Source organism: Cryptomeria japonica, chromosome 10 (genome assembly GCF_030272615.1).
Source record: "Cryptomeria japonica chromosome 10, Sugi_1.0, whole genome shotgun sequence".
In the NCBI taxonomy this organism is placed as follows: Eukaryota; Viridiplantae; Streptophyta; class Pinopsida; order Cupressales; family Cupressaceae; genus Cryptomeria; species Cryptomeria japonica.
The window spans coordinates 290,680,351-290,704,472 of NC_081414.1; the positions used below are offsets into that span (position 1 = coordinate 290,680,351).

At 35.2% G+C, this 24,122-nt stretch overlaps 1 protein-coding gene across 1 annotated transcript in view; it reads right to left on the reverse strand.

Moving 5' to 3' along the window:
* The window catches only part of LOC131040923 (DENN domain and WD repeat-containing protein SCD1), a 254,969-nt gene that overhangs the window by 201,287 nt on the left and 29,560 nt on the right, over positions 1-24,122 (reverse strand). The window contains exons 6-8 of the mRNA XM_057973881.2: positions 16,004-16,067; positions 15,706-15,819; positions 3,392-3,612 (exon numbers count right to left, since the gene is read on the reverse strand). Of these exons, the coding sequence (XP_057829864.2) occupies positions 3,392-3,612; positions 15,706-15,819; positions 16,004-16,067 (399 nt within the window). The remainder of the gene's footprint in view (positions 1-3,391; positions 3,613-15,705; positions 15,820-16,003; positions 16,068-24,122) is intronic.

Sequence of the window (24,122 nt, forward strand, 5' to 3'; positions counted from 1 at the left end):
TTTAGTAATCACAAAGCACAAACCAGAAAAGCATTATACCTAGACCCACACACAAAGAAAGGATGAATAAGAGAGGCAAAGGTAAAAGTTGAGCAAGCAATGGCAAAGGAACGACAATATTCCAATGACAATGCAAGTATTGCCACAAGAATGCAATCAGATCAAAACACTTTACCAAAAAGTCTTACAAACCACAATACATATTAAGATAGCAAGTCTCTTGCAAACTATGCCTTAAATGAAAACTGCAATCACTATTGCAACATCATGTAACCTAGAAAAGACGTGACCAAAGATAAAGCCAATAACACAATAGTGGAGCCTCAACTGCATAGTGAGCAAGTTATTGATCCCTTGCTAATAGAAAACATGATGAAAGGACCTATTGTCATACACATGGAAATCCTTGGGAAGACTCTTACGAACACAATTATTGATGGAGGCTCGGGAGGTAAACATGCTTCCTAAAGACACATGGAAGAGTCTCAGGAAACCCACTATTTGCACCATTTAGCCACCAACCTTTCAACTAGTTAGAGCTGACCAGCAATAGATTATTTTTTTGCGGTCCTAACAGGCCAAAAGGTACAAATTGGAACTCAGTTACTTATGGTAAATTTTGTTATCTCTCTATAAAAAAGTGCCTATGATGCATTGTTGCATTGAGGATGGCTGATAGCAACCAAAGCTGACCACAACTGGAAGAAAAATACAATATCCATTGAGAATAAAGGTATAAAATGTTATGAAACTTTTTCCTCAAAGTGAAATAAAGTCATGAAAGCATTAAAAGGAGAGAGAAAAATAAACAACAATATGATCCTTTGGTTAAAATGGAGATCAATGAAGAAAATTTATGAGAACTCTTTTAAAAGAGAGGAATAATTATATTTATTAAATAATGACTAAAGGCAACCTTTGTAAAAGGCTGTGATTGTTTGAAAACCACTCCTTATGCCTTATATAAAGTATTTATGTAAGACTTGGAAAGGGGTCATGAAGAAGAAAGTGGTTTGGTGAGCTATGGGCATTAGAGAAGATGCACACAGGTATATGCCACTCGGGTAAAGTACACCTAGAATTGTCTTTGTACACAAGTCCTCCAAAGAGTGTCATACCTATGAGAGCCTATACCACTGAAATCTTCCTGTGGTGAAAGTGACCTTTCCAAGTGTTGTGATTCAAATAAGTATTGAGCTTATTATTTTTCAAAGATATAAATATAAATAAGATAGGAATGATCTAATTAAATTCTCTAAATAAGTTATATGTTCCTTTTCTATCATATTCATATTATTGGATGATAATTTATATATTACAGATGATGTTCTTAACGTGCTTAAGACTTAAGCTATTAATATGTTTAAACAAACATTTTTGTACATCTGTATTTAAATTATAGATTTAATTTTTAATTTTTAAACTTAAATAACAATATTAATAAATCCGCTGCCATATAAAATTAACTCTGATGTATTAAATCTATTCAATTTCATACTTGAATCAAAGTTGTATTACAGAAAATATATAATTGATTTTGAAAAATCAAGTCATGATTGAGTAAGTAGCCTCCTTGGATGCAAACTCAGAACCAAGGGAAACCTAGGAAGAAAACAAAAAAGGCCTCATGGACTCAAACGTAGAAGGGATCTTGGACGTAGAGCATTGCTCTAAAGATGAAGCAAGTTCCCTCAATGGACTATTTCATTGGCAACTAGAGGATTACAAACCCAAGTGTAATATAATCCAAATTCTAGAACCTATAGGATAAGAAATAAAAGAAAGAAGCACAATGTCCAAAGGGTTGAGCTTAATTGGTTAAAACGTTGTGTTCTCATTGTGGAGGTGCAGGTTCAATTCCCCATATGGACATCTAAAGTGGAATTCAAAGTTGTGATTCTTGGTCATCCATAGGAGGCGGTTTCTAAATAAAAGTGGATTTCTAAGTCGTGACTCTTGGTATTCCATAGGCAGTTTCTAATGTGTTTTCTCATTAGGAGCTTGTATTGGTCTATTGTTGATGCTTGTATGAGCAAGATATTTGTAATCGATATTCAATTAAAAAAACAGAAAAGAGGCACAAGGAGAGTGTTCGACATCCAGAAAAAATGCATTTCCACCAAAGTACAAAGAATACAAAGAAGGGGATGCAAGATTAGAGAAGACACCAGCATACAAATTTAAGCAAAATAAAGATATCAAGTATAAATAACCCGACACAAATTAAATTTGGGAGAAGGAAGATCAGAGACAATAATGGTTGGTGATAACTCGGATCCAATACTAAAACACGATAGCACTCAAAATTTTCACAGAATACAAGGATGTTTTTGTATGGACCTATAAAGATCTTAAGAGAGTACCTCCGAAGTTATGTGTACACTGAATCCCCATTGTACTAGGAGCACCGCCAGTAAGAAAGTAACCATATTGGATAAACTGTAATTATGCAGCTAAGGACCAAAAGGAAATAAATGAAATGCTAGAAGCAGAGATTGTATCCAAGGTGGAAACTAGTGAATGGGTATCACCCATAGTCATCTCATTGAAGGAGTCCGAACAGATCAGAATCTGTGTAGACTTCAAAAACCTCAGGCAGTATCTAATAAGGAGCCATTTCCCATGCCTTTCATTGATTCCATAACAAATCAGTATCCGTGTAGAGTTCAAAAATCTCAGGCAGTAACTATTAAGGAAACATTTCCTATACCTTTCATAGATTCCATTCTTAAGGAAGTGGCAAGGCATGAAATATACTCCTTAATGGATGGATTCTCCGACTACAATAAAATCAGTATTGCCGAAGAAGATAAACTGAAGACCACTTTTTTAGTAAGAGATAGATTGTTTGGTGCTGGTATTTCATTTTTAATGTAACTGGAGCTCTAAAGTGGAATCTCCACATCAGTTTATGGATCACTGTACTGCAGATCCTGCTTGCATTCTGCAATATAAAGATAATGAGGAAGGCTTTCTCTAATATAATATTTACAGTAATGATAATATAAAGGTTCACTCTAATATAGGATTAAGTCATAAGGTAGGACTAGATTCATTACAAAAAGAATCCCAAAAAATTATAGATATAATAACCATATAGAAGCTGCCTTGAAGATTCAATCTTCAATACCTTAGGATATCATACTCCACGAACAAATATGAGAAAACAAAGAAAAAAAAATCCAACAGACAATAAAATGCCTACTTATGTAAACTAGCTTAATGAACCTACCATCATCAGTGGCAACAAAAAAAATTGTCCTGTAGATAACAAGTATCAAAGTATCCCTTTGTTAAATATAAAGCATGCAATCTCATAAAAAGAACAAGATGAATAAATCAAAATTGTTCATCTAGAGCAAATGACATTTCTGAGCCAAGAGAACTTCACCTTAGTTCCAAGTCATGTTGATCACCCCAAGACTTGTTATGACGTCTTTGGAAGACTCCAAATAGCCCTCCAGCTTTTTTTTGCATATGATCTAACTCCATAAGATTTGGATACAACAATTGAACAATCTCTGTGCGCAGGATGCCCCGTTCTGGCTCAGGTATTAAGGGGATATCCTCTGATGTTGTTATGCGATTATTGTCAAGGTCCACAACCACAACCTGTGATATAATCCATATAAGATATGTGTGTACATATACTTATGCATCAATCTCTAATACATTATTTTTGTTAAGAGAAGCAAGAGCATTAGACTCTTAAAAAATCATTTCAACAGAATATATCTATAAAAGCATTTTTTTTCCAAAATTCGTCTGCAGCATGTCAATTCAGGTATCTCTATATTCAGCGGTGTCCCCAATTAGATCATTTTTTAGAAAATAAATGACATGAGAACCTGATGATCAGAGAAAAAACCATTTTTGTATGGTTCTTTAATTTTTTACCCCTAAAAACCAAATGCATTCCACGCACTGATCCCAGATAATGAACTTTTCACCTACCTGGCAACTACAAATACATATTAATGTTTACAGTAGTTCAAATCTATGTCACAGGTTTCACTGAATTTGATCCATTAAAATTGAAATCCGGCAAATTTTTTAAAATGCACAAAAATTTCTTTTCAATTCCCCCTAAAATTCACACAGAAAAAATGGACTAGGGCTTCAGTGTTTATTCTGCAAATCTACCCTGCAAAGTGTGTCTCTTAAATGTTTAGTGTTGAATCTTGACACAGTCACCGCTTGCTATTGCAGATGTGATGACTGTTGTCGAGACTGAGTTTGACATCTTTGTCCTATTGTTGACATCTGAATTGGGCGTCGAGAGCCTTTGTCCATAGGAATGTTACCAACCAATGCAAAAGCAGGTAACATGTTAGAGATTTGCAACCAACCCCAACATAAATACCTTACTCCCTTCAGAAATAGCGTAATCATCAACATCAATTTGTTTATTAAAAACAAGCTTCAGCCCTTGTTCCTAACTTTGAGGCCATAGTAGAAATTACCAATTATCACTTTCAATTTTGTATGTATTAAAAGTTGCAGTGATGGAAGCCCTGAGTTGGGAGTCTCTGTTATGCTGATAATTCTTTATTTATTTTTTTATAAATTGAACATAGAACAAGTGTATCAACATTGGTTTCACTTTTAGTATGTTAAAATTTAATATTTTAAAATATTTAATTAATATTATTAATTATTAATATATTAAATTGAATATATTTAGAATTTATAATATTTAAATTAAAAGGTTTAAACATATTTGTATTTTAATATTCTAAATTTTATATTGGTCAAATTTAATTGTGAATTTTTTTAGTGAATATAAAAAATTATCTCAAGGGTATCTTCTTTCAATAGTTAAGTAGGGCCACCTGCTCTATCCGGCCAGCTCTAGTAACAGAAATATTTGCATTATCCCACATGGGGTTTTTGTAATGATAATCTAATGACCTCCTCAAAAGAAGCAACAAGAGTACTGTTCCCAAGATCACATTTTACCAACCTATATATATATACACACACAAGTGTATGTATATAAATATATATTTGTATGTATATATACATACGTTCATGTATATATTTGTATGGATATATATATATACATATATATATATATATATATATATATATATTTGTATGTATATATTTGTATGGATATATATATACATGAATGTATGTATATATACATACATATATATATATATGTATATATACATTCATTTACGTATATACATACAAACATACTTGTATCTGTATATGTATATACATACATACATACATACGTAAATGAATGTATGTATATACATACATATACAGATACAAGTATGTATGTATCATGTATGTATGTATGTACATACATATGTACATATATGCATATGTGTATATATATACACACACATACACATACACACATATCCTTTGACCTCTTATGTGTACAGATCATAGGTTATTCAGATATCAACAAAAACGGATAGCTCTTTGTAGCTTCAAAATAAGATGCCGGTGTAAGGGGCTTTATCCATCAAGATCATTTCTTTGATGTCAAAGGGGGATCAATGTAGAATGGGGGAGATAGAGAAAAGAGAGAATTATGTTGCCATCAATGACAAGGTGGGACTATAACGTCCCCTTTCCAACCAAGATTGGTTTGTGAACAATCAATCTCTATTTCAAATTTTCTCCCAGTTAGATTCGAAGAACTCCATTTTTTAAGAGAGCAAGATTGATCAAGGAATGGTTTGTTCACGATAGTGAGTTCAGTTGGTTTTGCTAAGCTTAACGATGCTTTTCAAATGCAATTTGGCCTTTTGGGAGCTCTCCAAACTTCTTGGAGAAACATGCTATTTTTAGGTAGTCATCAAGTTGTTTTAGTTCATCATATATATATATGTGTGTGTGTGTGTGTGTGTAGATATATATATTATTATATATACATATACATATACAGATATGAATGTATGTATATACATACAAGAATGTATGTGCACGCACGCACACACACACACACACATACATACATACATACATACATACATACATATATATAAACCTCATAATTCTAATAAATGAAAATACTCATAAATTCACAATTCAATGATTTTCAAATGTCAATAAACAATGAATATTATATATTTATATTTTAATATTTAATATTTAATTACAATCAATATTATATTTATACACAAACACACATATACGTATGTACATATGTATGTATGTACGTATACACACACACACACATGCATACATACATACATATACATACATACATACATACATACATATACATACATACATACATACATATATATATAAACCTCATAATTCTGATAAATGAAAATACTCATAAATTCACAATTCAATGACTTTCAAATGCCAATAAACAATGAAAATTACAATCAATATTTAATATTCTTCATATTTCTCTTCACAAAAAGCATCAAAGTCTAATATTTGGTTCAAATTCACTTGAACCACAATGAGTTACTTTACCACTTCCAATAGCCATGTACCATACAAGCTGCCTCATCTAAAGATATTTTCTAGCAAGTTGTGCAACAATAATGTTTAAGTCAACACACTCAAGAATAAGATCCCAATTACTCATCACCCCCTCATTGTAATCAAGTTTCTTATGTGACAAACCTTCATGATACATGCCATTCCCACAATTTTATCACTTAAGAGAAAAATTGTGTACACAATCAATTTTTTATTTATAAAAAAATGTTTTCAAAAAATAACTTTTTTCTGTGTTTATTTGGGGGGCAGCCCTTAGGTCCCCCTTTGTTCACCTAGGTTCAGCTCAGGGTCGCCCAAAGTCCCTTTGGAGAACCCAAGACACTCGGGAGGGACCCTAGGCAACCAAAATAGTATTGGCACAAATAAGGGGGGATTAGAGGAACCCAGTAACAGAGGATTTAAGAAGGCATTACATGGGTTAAAGCAGATCCAGCAAGGCACATTATGAAAAGATAGATTCTTTCTATCTTGTGGCCATAACTAATGGCATTCTAGTCATGATGTTTATATGAGAGATCATGTTTTGATTTTAGTATTAGATGTTGATCATTTCATATCCAGTAGGACTAACCCTCCTTTGATTTATGATTTTATGGTGGAATTGAAAAGGACTTTTTAAATGACTACTTTAGGCTTGTCACATTACTTTGTTGGTATTCTGTCATGTCCCCTCCTTGATCATTATGTAGAGCATAAATAAAACAATAATTATTATTAATTAATATATTAATTATCGACAAATGATTATTTGAAATTATTAAATATTTATTTATTTATTAAATATTATTATTTGATTAATATTTGTTGATAATAATATTCTGAAATATCCAAATAAAATAAATTAGCATTATATCATAAACATTAACATCATTAAGAATATTAAACAATAAATATTATCAATGTTTATTTATTATTTAATATTTACCTATTAATTAATATTTTTTATTTGATGCTATTATTAATTAATTATTATTATCAATTAATAAATACTTATTAAAAAAAAATTATTTGTTAATGAACTCATTAAATGTATGGGCCCAAGGATCCCACCTAACCTTGCTGTTAGAAGGTAGTGACCCTTCCTTGAGTCACCACTTCCCCCTATATTATACTAAAGCACAAGTAATATTAAGAATCACGAGAGAATCATTCAGCAATTACGTCAGCAATAAGAAAGAAAAAAGAAGACAAAAAAAACGTCTACTATTATATTGTCTGGGAGTCACGTCATGTACGAACCTGAGAACATATCACTGATACTATAATATAATTTAATGCTGTTAACACCGTTTAGTACTGCTGATATCATATAGGATGAAGAAATTAATATAACACAATCTTCTTACCATAATATAACATAATGAAGTCAATACAACATAATGCTGGTAACATATTACAATACTGTAGTGCTGATATATGATGGTCTTCCTTGGCATGGCTTGGGTGTAAGAAATTACATCCAAGACAGGAATTGAATTAATCTTCGATCTCCTGGATGGCTTGGGTGTAAGAAATTACATCCAAGACAGGAATCGAATTAACCTTTGATCTCCTGGATGGCTTGGGTGTAAGAAATTGCATCCAAGACAGGAATCGAATTAACCTTCAATTTCTTGGTATGGCTTGGAACCAAAATGGGTTCCAAGAAGGCGAGCTGCACAGCCGCCTATGGACATGTCCCAGTGTTGCACTCGTATCCTTTTTATTAAATAGGAATTGAGATTAGTGTTAATTAAGTAATGGAAGTTTAATTGCAAATTAGATTAGTTATATATTTGTTGCATTCTAACAGTCTGTTTTGCAGGTCAATGATCTCTAACTAGTAGGGACATTATAGTGGCATCAGAGCATGATCCTGCCATCCTATGGGACAAAACTACAACATTGCTCTTTAATATGTGTGTACTTTCCAGATGAATATTTCATTCCTTACAAGCATATGCTTCCTACCTTGTGAATATGTGTGAATACTAAATTCATTCTTCATGTATGTTCCTTACTGTTGTGACCATTTCACACATCGCCCCATTTAAAATGGGGACCCCCCTTTTTTTTGCTCGTTCTGCTTGTTCTTTTTCTCTGCTCTTTTTAGGGTTTTGATAGTTTGTCAGTTGTCTGGATTAGGGTCAAGCCTTAGGGTTTACTTTTCGATCCTTTCAGGCCAGAGTCCAGTCAGTCTTGAGAGCTTTTTAAGCTTCCTCTCGCAGGATGCAATTTTGAATGAAATGAATTCGCCAGAATGGTCTATTTTCAATTGGAATTTTAAGTGCAGACTCTAAATTTGTCTAAGTATTGATGATGAAATGTGAATTTTTGTCCAATTGAGTAATTTTGACTAAATTTTGAGTTTTTTGATTTTTGATCCTGAGCATTGGGAATGATTTGTTTTTGCCTTGTGAAGTGATTAAATGCGTGAAAACTTGATATTTTGGCCTGTAGGAGCAAAATCGCTCCTGTCCCTCAGTGAAGGACTGGAGCTCGTTTTCAAAAATCTCACTATCTCTGCAGGGTCAAGATGAATTTCGAATTGGAAGTGAGAGAGCAAGGCATAGCTATGACTTTCACTTTGGAAGAGAAACCAGCCGAAGGTGGAGCTAGTGTGAGTGAAGGCAATCCTAATCCTAGAAATTCAGGTGAAGGTAACCTTCGATGTGCCAGTGAAGGCAATCTCCATCCAAGAGGCTCGAAGAGGAAAGAGAGACCTGGAGAGAGAATCTTCCAAGAAGAAACAAGAGGCCAACCGAGATCGTTCATCCGGCACATCTTCTAGACCAGAGAAAAGGACACTTCAAATAGAAGAATCCATGGAGTCGATGGTACAGAATGATAGGCAGGAGGGAGGACAGGCACCGCAAGGATCACCAGATGGATCTCTCCAAGATTATGAGTTAGATGAAGATAGAGAAGGCAACGAAATAACATCTCCTCCCAGAGAAGAAGAAGTAGTACATAAGGAAATTCAAGTTCAAGAGACAAGATCGGCTATCCCAGATTGGTTGAAGGAAAGATTAACAAAGGTGATCGTAGTAGAGGACGAGGACAATGCAATTGATTTAGAGAGCCTTGTTGGACACTCACACGAAGTAACAGAAAAGAGGAAGGCTACCAAGATGTCCAAGATGATTAGAGATGAGACTGGATCCAGAAAACTGCAGATAGCTACACCGGCAGTAGACAAATATGAAGGTGAGATCCTAGCAGAGGAATATGATATACAGACTTTTGAGCTAGGACCATCCACAGCTGAGCAGACGTTGGATGATGCCACCGATTCATTTGAAGCATTGAAAGACAAGCTTAGAGAAGAAATGGAGAAGAATAGAAAGCTTGAGAGAGAGGTCGGTGCATGGAGGACATATTTCAGTCATCTCAATGAACCTTTGGGACGACAGGATCCAGCTAGATCACCAGTGCAGGCACTTCCACTTCAATCAATTAATGAGGCAGAAAGATTCAGGAATATGGTCCAGCGTACGAGTACTTGGATGGATAAATCTCATACAGTTGCCATAGAGTTTGTAACAAGGATGATGAAGATTATTCATCAAGCTATCCAGGTTCTTGAGATAATCCACAATTTGATGATAACAGTAGCCGCATTTGCCCATACCAAAGATGTTATCATTCCTGTCTTGAAAGTAATTAGACACACATCAAGGAGGGTCTTAGCACAAGAAAAGATCATGGATGGAGGACCTCACAGTTTGCTTCAGTGGTCAACCTTACTCCATATGAAGAGTGTTCTCTTCGAGGACATCAGTACTAAATGTAGCCAAGTTGAGGAGGTGATCAATCCTATCCAGGACAGAGTATTTGAGGTACTTCGTACCATTCTTGGCAGGAGGATCGACGTCGAGACAGATGTGGATATGCAAGAATTAGAAGATAGAATCAAGATCATCTTTTGCAAGGACGCTAATGTTACAGACGAGCAATATGATCAGATGTTTGCCACCATGCTCCTGATTGAAAGAACAAAGGAACTTGAATCTTCATGGGACGCAGCTCTTCTAGATGCATTCGATCAAGTCATCCATTTGGAAGAAAGTAGGAGGAATCTTCCCGAGATTCCAATTGCTGAGATCGAAGGAATCGTGTCAAGATTCATTACATATGCTAAAAAAGAGAATTGGAAAGGGAATAAGATTCTAGATGATAGGTTGTTATAGATGACATGGCATCTTAATTGTCATTGGTTTATGTCTCCTAGGTTTTTTGTGCCAAATTTAATATTTGGCTATGCATTTAATATTGTTCAGTAAAAAGGAGGCCATTTGTAACAAACCCTAATTAGGGTTTAGGTGTCATGATCTTGACCGTTGATCTACTTTCAATCTGGACCTTTCATTGTAATTGAGGATGCTATTTATACCCTCATTTTTCATTTCATATAATAGAATAGATGTGAGAGAGAATAGAGATAGTTAAGAGATTAGAGAGATTAGAGTTAGAAGCAATTTTACTTTTTGTAGCAAGATTGAGTTTTGAGGAAAGGAATTCAAGCAATTGTTGTACATGATGACTTGGAAATTAATGAAATATTGAAGTTATGGTGTTTTGTTGCAACTTTCTTGGTTATCTTCATGGTTGTTCAATTTACTTGAATCATACTCGATCAAAGTAGTGTGTTAATTTGAAGGACATAGTGTGAGACTTGATCTTTGGTAGGATTCGTAATCCAAACCACTAGCTTCTTGCTGATTGTAGGAACACCTTGCGTGGTCGACTGGAGAATACCTAAATCACTTAACCTTCAATCATTATTGTATCTTGGATATGTACCTTCGTGGTAGTGTCTTTGATCTTTGATGCGTTGAAAATCATTTGTTACCTTAGAAGATCGCATCAATTTCAATTAAGTTGTTATCTTATGGCAAAATTGAAGTTGGTTGAATCTTACCAAGTCTTGTTCACACGAAGTCACTCTTAGGGTTAGACTAGATTAAACTTCTTTCAAAACCCTATCCTTTTGTTATTTTTGAAAAGCTTCTTAGTTTAGTAAAATTTCAGGCTTTCGGAGCGTAAGACCCCTTGAGGATACAGCAAATCACATCATACCACTGGTGCTTGTCCACACGTAGAGACCCTACTAACCAGAACATTGGAGTCATCCTAACTGATCCTTCATGCGAATCTTCAGCAATTAGAGACTTTATTCAAGAGAGGATAAGATGCCTTTGGATATTTTATTCTGTGTATGATTGTGTACAAAATACACGTCAACACTTACCTAGCTCATGCCATGCGTATATTCATACAAGTTTCGTATGCTTCATGTTCTATGTACTTATGTACATGCTTCCTTCTATAAAGGCTAGTGGTATGAATGCTTATGAATATGCTTAATACCTTGCCCGTATTTATGTGCTTTACATGTGTACTTCATGCTACATGTGTATTCATTTGAAACTTTCTTGCCCTAAGTAAATAATTGACAATGTAATTCGAATATTTTTGTAGTGATGGGATTCTTTGCCTTTCTCTAATGCTTGCAAAGATAGGGAGTGTGTGGGGGAAAGGCAAAGTAAATCGGTCACATGGCGAAAATGTCCCAAGACGGATAGCAAACCTTAAGGGAGTCGCATGTAGACTGTGTCATGCACCCTTGGCCCAGTAAATCTTCCATCTTGTAAAGTTAGCAGAATAGGGAAGAGGAGTCTCATTTATCTATGGGAAGTAAATCATTGTGGTTGTACATTGGTTGATCTAGAATAGTTCAAAAGATATGAATTGATTGGCAAATGTATGCTTACTCCAAGCATACCCTTCATATGTGTACTTGTGTTTGCCTCACACTTGTTTACTCCATGAGGACATTTCTCATGTACGTTTAATGTCTGCTAGGTTTAATAGAGTGTACAGTTTCATGCTTTGTGTGCTTGATGTATTCATTGCCTTATGCCTGACACATGTACTTCATGCCTTACGTACATCCATGATTCATGACTAGCAACTATCCAATGAGCGTTTGTTTCATATGCTTTAAAAATATTTGTATGCCTTGAATGAATGCTCATATATTTGTAGGTATGCTTCATGTTCTATATGCTTATGTGTATTAATACGAGTGTTTCATACCTTATGTGTATTCATATGTATGATTATAACGTAAGTATTTTCATGTGTATGACTCAGACCATGTGTATATTCATACCTTGCAATGTATATGCTTAATGTCTTGCTCATATCTATGTGTCGTACATGTATAATGTATACTTCATGTATATTAGGAGATGATTCAATTTGAGAAAAATTGTCAATTGCTTGAGGACAAGCAATTTCGGGAAGGGCGGACTGTCATGTCCCCTCCTTGATCATTATGTAGAGCATAAATAAAACAATAATTATTATTAATTAATATATTAATTATCGACGAATGATTATTTGAAATTATTAAATATTTATTTATTTATTAAATATTATTATTTGATTAATATTCGTTGATAATAATATTCTGAAATATCCAAATAAAATAAATTAGCATTATATTATAAACATTAACATCATTAAGAATATTAAACAATAAATATTATCAATGTTTATTTATTATTTCATATTTACCTATTAATTAATATTTTTTAATTGATGCTATTATTAATTAATTATTATTATCAATTAATAAATACTTATTAAAAAAAGTTCATTTGTTAATGAACTCATTAAATGTATGGGCCCAAGGATCCCACGTAACATGCCTCTTGGGACAACTGGACTTGCAAGAGTTGAAACCCTAGATGACCCTCGACACTTGCTATCACACGAGAAGCAAAGATGGCCAACCATGTTTACAAAAAAAAACTTGTATATATAGTATTTTTCTTGGTCACCTAGTCGCTTGCAGGAATTCATAAATGTTGAGTGCAAGATACATGAAATCACCAAGAATCCAAGAAATTGATGGTTTAGATTACACACGTAGAGCATTTCCATTTGAAACTCAACCAATGCATTCATGGCGAACTAGACTTCATCATCCACCATTGAAATAGCAAGTAAATTCGCACCCATGGAATGAATAATGATTTTAGATGGGAAAAACTAGTTGCACAGTTATAGGGACCAGATCTAGTCATTAATGGCATTATGGGGATGTCTAGCTAGTGACAGAGGTGAACATAGAGAAATTTAGAAATTCAATGCAGAATGACACATTTGAACGAGAATTGGGGTTTCGCATTGAGACTAGAAATTCAAATGAGCCATTATGATACAAGTCTAGAAATATGTTGAAACTTTGCATCTAGATGAAATGAGTCAAAAATGTGAGAAAGCATTCAGGAAAAGGATGTATAATCAGAGGTAGGAACATCCCAAAGTCCAAAGGAACTACGCATGAAAGGAAGAAAGGAATGGCAAAGCCATTGAGAAAATTTGCAAGAATTTGATGTGGAACTTATGGTTGGGAGTGGAGACTAGGATGGGAGGTGTGGAATTTCACTTCAGAACAGGCACTAGGATAAAACGTTATAATGGAAGTCTATAAGTTCATTGAAACTCTGCAAATGGATGAAAATGAGTGAATCGAAGATGCAAGAAAAACATGCAGAATCAACAAAGGAAAGTGGAGGTAGAAGTGGAAGTTGAACTGTTATTATCAGGTGATTAAAACCAGGGACTGCTGCACCAGCACTCTTGTGAGGTCTGTGAACTGGTACTTGCAGCAAAGGAGTAAATTGGACTTCTTGCTGTAGTGTTTACTTTGCTGGGCAGTTATACTGGAATTCCTAGTCTGAACTATCGGAGATTTAAATCACTTTTCTTACTGTTGGTTCTCTGAAATTTTATTGATGTGTTGCAAAGCTGATTTGTACTGAGAATATTAACCCTAGCCAAGTGTTTCTGAAGTTGGTAAAAAAATATAAACCCTAGGATTATTACAAATAGCTCACTTGTGACAAGTTGTAAATACAAATCTCATAACAAACATAATAATACATGCTTTATAAATCTGAAGCATGTATACGATGATATGTGTATGATGATTTAAATAACAGTAAAGGTTGTTTTTGGGTCATGTCAAAGCCAAATGCTAGATAGGAGTACAAGGTTCCCCTTGGTGAAGCCCAGATAAACATTTTTTTATCCATTGACCTTGTATATTGTCTAGATTTTGTACCCCTAGGTTTATATCTCCTGTTTAATCTTGGGAGTAAACTGCATCTTGCTACTCCACTTTTAGAATAAAAGAAAATTCTGCTTTCAGATTAAGTTTGGCAATCATTCACATAATGAGTTGGCCAAACTTACTCATGAGGAATTGAAAAGATCCCATGCAAGGGGCTTCAGGATATATAATTATGGAGCAGAAGGTCCCAGGATATGAAGAAAAAACTGCTACAGGATAAATTGGAATCTCATCCTGGCCCTACTTATTAGCTCTCAGATTTTTCCACAATTGCCTCTGAAGTGAGGCTGAAAATTTCCTCCACCAGCTTAGGTATTTTTAATCCACATGCACCATAAGAAGGCACCATTTGGGTATATTTTTGGCGGGAAATTTTTCTCTTGTATATTTATGATGTAGGGATGTAGTATTGCAGTTTTTAAACAAATCTATGGAACCATCAGCTCCCTAAAAATTCTCAGCTAAAATTTTTATACTTTTATATAACTAATTGGATCTCTTGACCATAAAAAGCTCCAAAATTTTCTCAACAAAACCAGCTGAAAAAAATTGAGGTAACACATAACCTTATACGAAACAAATTCTTTGAAATTGAAGCTATTAGGGAGTTATATTAAATAATTGTTTTTCAAAAGATAAAATTAAATACAACAAACGTCTAATTTTACACAGTCAAACAAGATGGAAAAAAACATTTTTTCTTTGCCCAAAATTCAATATTGGTTTCCATATTTTTTTGCATAACTTTGAAAATCTGAGGGTTAGAAACAAACCTACATACTACAACTAATAGGCTTACATCCTATTCTTGTAGTCATTTATTGCAGGTAAGGGGTTTTCAATGTGGTTCCCCTTTCTTATATATAATAAAATCACACAATGGAAAATCAAGTAAATTCCTTCAAGCTTTTATAATATGCTCCTAATAGTAATAAAGTCATGGTTTTTTTTATATAAACTAGGACAACATGGTTATAACATCTGCAAAAATAAGTCGTTTGTATTCATGTCATAAGTTAGAAACTGAATTTCGCCACACATGTTGGAAACTAACTAAGATTGAAGGAAATGAGAAATTTTTAGTACTGAAATCTTACACCATCCATAGCAAGTCCAGCAGTGTCAACTCCTGAGTGAAGACCCATCATATATGGAGTTGGAGCGTCAATATAATCTACTCCACTAAAAAACAGCAATGGTATGTAAACATGCTGCCAAACAAAATATGATTCATCATTTTAGATTAAATAACTAATTACCTCTGAGGGTAAGGGAATAAGCACAAACACAAAATTAAACAGCTTAAACAGGATACCCTTGTCTTAAAAGAAAAGAAGAGTCAGTTCCTTTTTCCCAGAAATAATTAGATTTATGCATCTCATCTATTCAAATTACCTGCCACTTAAATGGATAAATTAAGTGGCAAATAGCTTCTGATACAAGAGTCAGTAACGAGTACCTGCAAGATATTTAATATAGATCATAAGAATCCTGAAAAAGAGCTTTGAAATACGAAAAACAAAAACCCTTCATGAAAAAACTTTAGTTTAATGCAGTTCAACAAAATACTGTAAAATTCCATTGAAGTGGCAAATAGCCTCATTTAAGGGTCAGTAATGAGTACCTGCAAGATATTTATATAGATCAAAAGAATCTTAAAAAAGAGCTTTGGATTATGAAAACATAAACCATTCATGTGTAATGGACACCCTAGAATGCCCAAAAACTAAACCAGACGCTAATAGGAATTTGGTCAAACAGTTTGCAGCCAACTCCTTATTTCACCGTTTAATGTTTAAACCCCTTATGGCTTCGGAAATGAAATGCTTGTTTGTTTTTATGTCTTTGCATAGATTTGAAATCACATAACATGAACAAGAAGGAAACTACAATAATATGCAAACTGAAGATTGAACTACTGTTGATAAGATGTTATTTTCAGAATCAATAAATTAAATACATGGCAGATTATCAACTCACTAATTATTCCAGCATTATTGACATAATACTCCAGCAATCATTTTCAATCTTGCTGCTACAGTGACATGAATAGTAACCACGTGAATAGTACCCACGTGAATAGTGTTGCGGCAATATTAATTTGTCTTCAATAGGTCCAATATCTTCATAAAATCATCTCCACAAAATGGCATAAGCATCGGACAAGTAGGGAAGAAGATATGAACAAACATTAAATCTGCCTGTCGCTGGAAATGCACCCAATCTACCTAATAATGAAGCTGATAGCAATGGATTCCAAAGGCCAAACCCCAGGGGAATGACGTCTAGAATGTCACAAGAGAGGATAGATGTCCTCTAATGCCAAGAACGGATCTGCAACTCACACATACCAATTCTTCTCATATTCAACATGCTGAATGAAGCCACAAAAGCTTCCTTTTATTCTTTCTCCAAGGGACGACCCAACTCACTTGAATAATGTGGGATAAAAGATGTGCAATATAAAACATATTAAAATATTCACTTATGTCTCCCTTAGGTGCCCCTTTGATTTGCACACGTCCCCATAAAATAAATATTAAAGTAACACTTTAATATTTTACAATTAAATTAAATGTTACTTTAATAACGCTTCAGGTATTAAAATATATTAGAATCGGACTCCGAATAGCACGAGTGATAGCTCGTCGGAAAGCTCTCGCCGAGGAGTATCAAATCCAATCACCAAACCTAGCCTCTGTTGTGTCTTGCTGACTTACTAAAAATAGTAAGTATGCCTGAAACTAAGTAAATCAACTCCGTTTTGGACCAAACTGGAAATGACTAGGCCAAAACACTCCACGATCCCCTTAAACCCTTCGTTAGCCCTCGGGACCATGTAGAGATAGGCTAACGCACATACACTTGGTCAACTGCTAAAGTGGGGACATTACATCATGATTGAACTTTAGTTTGATGCAGTTCAACAAAATACAGTACTATTTACGATCACCAAGAGGTCCTTGATGCCATCGTAATTATTATTAGCAATCTTTAACTTTAGACAACAAAAATTTACAATACCAAACATGTGATCACAAACTTAGTTACTCTGACAATTTGCAGAATAAAATTAAAAACTCGTATAAACAAAAGTTTCATTGAAATGTGTCCTAAGGAGTGTAGATAAAAGGTAACTTTCCTTAAAAACAAAAATTATGAAAAAACAATGCAGAAAAAAGCAACAAGGAGATAATTAACACAATAACATATAATATATCTTTAAACCCTTGTTGTTATTAACATTTTTAAAACATTGCAATAACACATAATATGTAATGCATTATATGGCACTCACAGGTGATCAGCCCATCCAGGTGACAGGAGGCAAAATGTTCACTTTCGAGACAGGTTATTTCAATTAAATGCATATTATAGCTATGTGCCTTGCTTCACTTATTGACATATGTGCACACTTTTGAAATCCTGAAATGTATACATTAAAAAAAGGTCATAGCCAGTGTATTTAATGTAGTCATGGTTCCTCTCTTGCTTTCCAAAATGTTCCCATTAGTGCAATCTCAAATATTCTACAAAGTTTTTCTTCACATTGTACTGCCACTATTGTTGGTGTACTTATCTTTTCACCCATCTATGTAGATATGCATCATACTCGATAGCTGTTGTTTTGAAACCTCTCTAGCCTATAAAGTACCAATGTTTCTAAAAGTTTTGTGGTTCACAAGTATGAGTGGTTAGATGGAGAGACAATAAACTCTACCTTTTTCTAGTTTTTTATTATTAAGATTTTTTATTTGATTTAAGTTTCAATTGAATCTTTCGGTAGTTCCAGTGATCACTGTATTTTTGCTTCCAAAGCAACTAACATTTCAATAATCAAATTTGTCCATGGTGTCCTTACATTCAAAAATTATTATGTTTAAATTGAAATATGCGTTCGGAGTTCAAATTGTTAAATTTTTTACCTCGGTAAGCAGATCCTACACGCAGGAATTTTAATCCATAACTCAATAGCTTAAAACATGAAAATTTATATCAGAACAATAATCTCTGAATCAAAGAAATGGGACTCGGACTCGGCGAGGCTGACTCGAATTGGGACTCGGACTCATCAAAAAAAACTCAACTGGAGTCGGCAAAGTGAAAAACTCAAGAAATTTAGAAATTTTTAAAGATTTAAAACTTGTTTCATGCACCCTTTATTAAATACACCTTAAAGACACAATAACATCATCAAATAGAAGCTAACTTGATTACATACACAAGTATACATCAATCACATAAGCATAAACGCAAATTGAAGCTGAAGGAAATAACAAACATAGATATCTAAATATTGTCAAATGAATACAATATTACAATATTGCCGGTTCTCCTTCAATGAACCCTTGTTTCTTTTCACAACTCACCTTTCTCCTCCTATTTTTCCAAATGAATGAAATGAAGTTCACTTTTAGGCTCAAAGCATAATATAAACAAAAAAAAATCAATTCAAAACATATTAGTTGTGTTTTTTTTAAACTTAAAATTACATGTTGTCGGCCGAGTTTGGGAGTCAAGACTCGCCAAACTCGGCCAAAATCGCCAAGTCTCAGTTTGGCCGATTTTGGGCCCCAGACCCAGCCGAGTCCAAGTCGGAGCCCCCTGGACTTGCCAAGGCCAACTCGACTTGGAAATTGCCCAAACTTGGCATTTTCTGGCGATTCCCATTTCTCTGCTCTGAATATGCTAATCTACAAGCACATACTGCTGAAAATATGAACTGTGATTACACAACATTGAACTCTAAAACCTGCAACTATCTTCTCATTAAATTTGAAAACAAATACATTGGACTGAAGTGAAATTTTGGAAAAGGGATCTATATGCATCAGGATTTTAAAATTAGAATATGCGCCCTTTAAAAGACAAGTGTAGTATAAATTTAACTAAGAGAAATTAGATGGAGTGTCAAGTGAAGCTCCAAATTTAGCTTACAACTCACTGGAATGATACTCAGTTTGACTGAACAATTCACTAACTAATCAAACAACATTTCCTAAACAAAGTAGTTGAGAGTCTTGAGACTAAGTTATGCTCACAAATCGCTTAAGTGACATTCAGTTTGACTGAACAATCAACTGACTAATCAATCAATAATTCTTAATCAAAGTAGTTGAGATTGAGTTACATCCACAAATCAATTAAGTCTCAAGTAGTAAACTGAGTACTAATCTCAAAGAAGACTCCCTATATAACTGGGCCTTATACTTTATATAACTGTGTCCCTGCACAGAACCCGAAGTGAACTATGCCATCACTGCTGCACCATGCTGATGCTGCTCTTGATCGCATCGTCAATACACTTCCACACAAACCAAGATTGATGTTGGTAATGTGTTTGTGCTGAGGAGGAAACTGCAGTGTATTGATGTGCTCCCAAAGGAAGAATATCTTCACAGCAACACAAGTAGAATTCTAATACTCCCGCTTTGCAAGGAAGGTGTTCATCAAACCAAGATAGCACCACAACATGAACCTACTTTCTACTTGGGGCTGTGTCATCATGCTGACCATCTATGAACCTAAAGAAATATAAACCTAGACTATTGCTCCCTTCTATGGTTTAAATCTCTTCAAATCTTTCCATGCTTCTTTAGGTCTTTTCCACCAAACTGCTGCACATTGGAGTTGATCAGATGTAGTTTTTAGTTGACCAATCAAAATCTTGGTTACTAGCCACTATGTACACTTTTTGCTAATGATCACACGTGGGGTTGAGCTCCTCAAGATAATAATAATTCTTTATCCCTAGCACTTTACCCCACATTCGCTTGCAAAACTTATGCATAACAAAAGCCTCTATCCCTTTGCTATTTGTGGGGCAAGCATTCAAGTAAATATTCCATTTACTCATCCACTTGCTATTTTGCTTCATCTAAGTCTTCTTTATTTCACTCATAGTGTCATTGAAAACAACCCTAGACCATCTACCTACTTCCATTTGTTCAATTCTTTTTAAATACCTTATGAGACACACCATAGCAATTGCTTCAATAGGAATTGCCCCTATTTCACTTAGCATAATCTCATAAGGAATTGAACCTTTTATTTTGAACTTACTTGTCAGCAACCCACAAAAAGTATGAACCAAAGAATTCATCATAATATCTTCATTAGCATCCACCATAATCAATGAACTCTATCTAATTTGAGAAGTAACAAGAAACCACGCAACATGAAAAAACAACACAAAGATTCACCATAACTTCAATGAAATCAACTATTTATTTCCACAAGCCTTGGCAACAATTTATGGTTTCCCCCTCGTACTCTACTTCTAACTCCTAATTGCTTATGCTATCTAATTACTAGCTATTGTCTAGCCACTATTAACCTTTACAAATGAGAGGTTTGAGCCTTATATAGAGCTCTCTTTACATTTCAATGGCTCCTATTGATTCTCCAATCAAGAATCAATGGCCGAGATTATACAATGAAACCCTAATTAGGGTTTGCTGCAACAAACTCCCTCTAGCCAATGAAATAATTACAATGATATGGACACATGTCCTTTTTTTGAATTCTAACCAATGAGCGTTGAGTTTAGGTACATAAAACAATATTTGATAAATTGCCATGTGTCACTTCACCCTTCTTTGAAAGAGTCAAGTACAATGTATCAAGACATTTTAACTTGGGGCCCTTTAATTGGTTGAATGACAACTAGGATGCCACCTCAGCTCGCCTTGTAGACTTGATTAACTTGTCTTACTCCACTGAATCTTTCACCTTGGAGTACTAGCAATAACTCTTGGATTTCTGAAGGAAATTCAAGATTGTAAAACATCCTTTTGTCTTTGTTACTATCTTCCTCCAAGACTTGACATGTTGATCCTCCTTATTCGCGTTTGTGATGTTGTCTTATTTGATTCGTCCCTTGAACTGATCCTTGAGTTGAAAATTGTTTGCCTTGGTGAAGTCCTCTTCATGTCTTGAGCTTTCACTTTGATCTTGTGCATCTTACATCCTTGTAGGGCTTTCATCTTCATCCATTTCCTTGTATGATCTTGCATGCTCCATACATCACATTGCTTGCATCCAACCTGAAAAAGAGAGAGAATTATTTAAACCTTGATTATGAATGAAACCTTAAGTAAGCAAAATGCAAGATAATTCACAAAACTCGCTTCTTAAAACCCTTCAAAAATCTGGAAATTGTCCTCTCAAGACTTTTTGGAAATGGTATTCCAGAAAACACTTGAAAGGTGAAGAGACACATTCATATCTGCTTGTAAAACTCTGATTTATTCTTTTCAACTATGACTTACTTTGCTCCAGAGCTGATTTTAGCAAAAATTTGCTATTTCTTCTATCCTTGGGTCTGATTTTCATGGTCTGAATTCCTTGTGCTCGTTGTGGTGAATATCTTCTTCCTTTTTTTGTGCGAACTTGTTTATATTTCTCTTGGATGCGATTTGTCCTAAGCAGATTCGAATTTGATTTGTGATGTGATGCTTCCCTTCATTATATATAATGTCTTCCATTCAATGATCGCACCTCTCCACCTTTCTTGCAAAGCCGACCTCTTTTCACTTTTCATATGATTTTATTTTGTTTGAATTCTAAATAGCTATAGGTGGAAAATCGCAACTCATAGGGATTAATTTGTCCTTATGAAATTCACTTTACCTTTGCAACATGGAAAATTCGACTTCATGAGGGAATTACACTTATTCCATTTAACTTTTATTACGTATTCACTTGGGAAATTCAACCCCTAAGCGGATTATTAACTTGGGAAATTCAACCTCCAAGTGGATTTTTCTCTTTTAGAAATTCAACCTCCAAGTAAATTTTTCCTCCAAATGGAATTTTCTGTTTGGGAAATTCAACCTCCAAGTGGATTTTTAACTTGGGAAATTCAACCTCCAAGTGAATTTTTCTCTTTGGGAAATTCAACCTCCAAGTGGATTTTTCTGTTTGGGAAATTCAACCTGGATTTTTCTGTTTGGGAAATTCAACCTCCAAGTGGATTTTTCTGTTTGGGAAATTCAACCTCCAAGTGGATTTTTCTCTTTGGGAAATGTTATCACAAAAGCTTGCACCCTTGCTGAGCTATCAACTCAGCAACCTTGTGAAACATGGAAACAACCCCGAGGTGTGGGACCTTGCGCAAAGGGGTTGAATCTCCTAGAGAAGGCTGGCTTCCTTCTCTATCTAGGTGCAGGTGTTGAACCAACTCAACACTTCAAAACTAACTCCTAAACCTATCCTAACAATCTGCAGAGGAAAAGGGAGGAGAGAAATTGCTTGAAACAAAGGGAGGTATTGCACCAAGAAGAGATTGTTCCTCTCCCTACTGAAATGGCACAAGTAACAAAATGAAACACCCTGAAGATGCACAACTTTCAATTGTATGAGTGACCCCAATGCATATATGAAGGTTAGAATTCGCTAAGCATCAAGAGGGGAGAAAGATTCCCACAAGTGACACCTAGAAAACAAGTTAACACAACATATATGGAGAAAAAGCCACAAGACACATACCTACGACGAAGGTAAGAAAGCATACACAACATACATAGGTAGAAAGAAGGCAAGAATGCTGATTTTCAATTAATCATAAGGCCAAAAAAGCCAATCTTACAGTTGCAAAAATGCAAAAAGTTAAGGGTCTTCAAGAGACGAGAAGAGCATAAGAAAGCTCAAGGCAGCAGGGAGAGAACCCCTTACAATGAGGCTTAAAAGCCATTATATAGAAAATGGTCATATTGTCATTTTATGACACCCTTGGTCCATCAGTGAGAACCGATCAGAGATATGTTCCATGGACCAGAGCTGCCTAGTTGATCAAGGAGAAAAGCAATGGAATTATGAAGTGTGAAGTGTTGTCTTGTCAGAAGGAAGTTCCTAAGTCTTCCCAACTACGGTGACTTTGTCTCCGAAGTTACCCCGGAACTCCAGAACCCCTAGGTTCCCAAGTTCCTTGTCCTTCTACCCCGGAGCTCCGGAACCCCCAAGTTCCCAAGTTCCTTGTCCTCAACCTCGAAACTCCGGAACCCCCAGGTTCCCAAGTTCCTTGTCCCTCAACCCCGGAACCCCCAGGTTCCCAAGTTCCTTGTCCTTCAACTCCGGAACCCCCATGTTCCCAAGTTCCTTGTCCTCAACCCCGAAACTCCGAAACCCCCAAGTTCCCAAGTTCCTTGTCCTTCTACCTCGGAGCTCCGAACCCCCAGGTTCCCAAGTTTCTTGTCCTTCTACCCCGGAACTCCAGAACCCCCAGGTTCCCAAGTTCCTTGTCCTCAACCCTGAAACTCCGGAACCCCCAGGTTCCCAAGTTCCTTGTCCCTCAAAGTTCCCCAACTACGGTGACTCCGTCTCCGAAGTTACCCCAGAACTCCGGAACCCCCAGGTTCTCAAGTTCCTTGTCCTTCTACCCCGGAACTCCAGAACCCCCAGGTTCCCAAGTTCCTTGTCCTCAACCCCGGAACTTCGGAACCCCCAGGTTCCCAAGTTCCTTGTCCCTCAACCTCGGAACTCCGGAACCCCCACGTTCTCAAGTTCCTTGTCC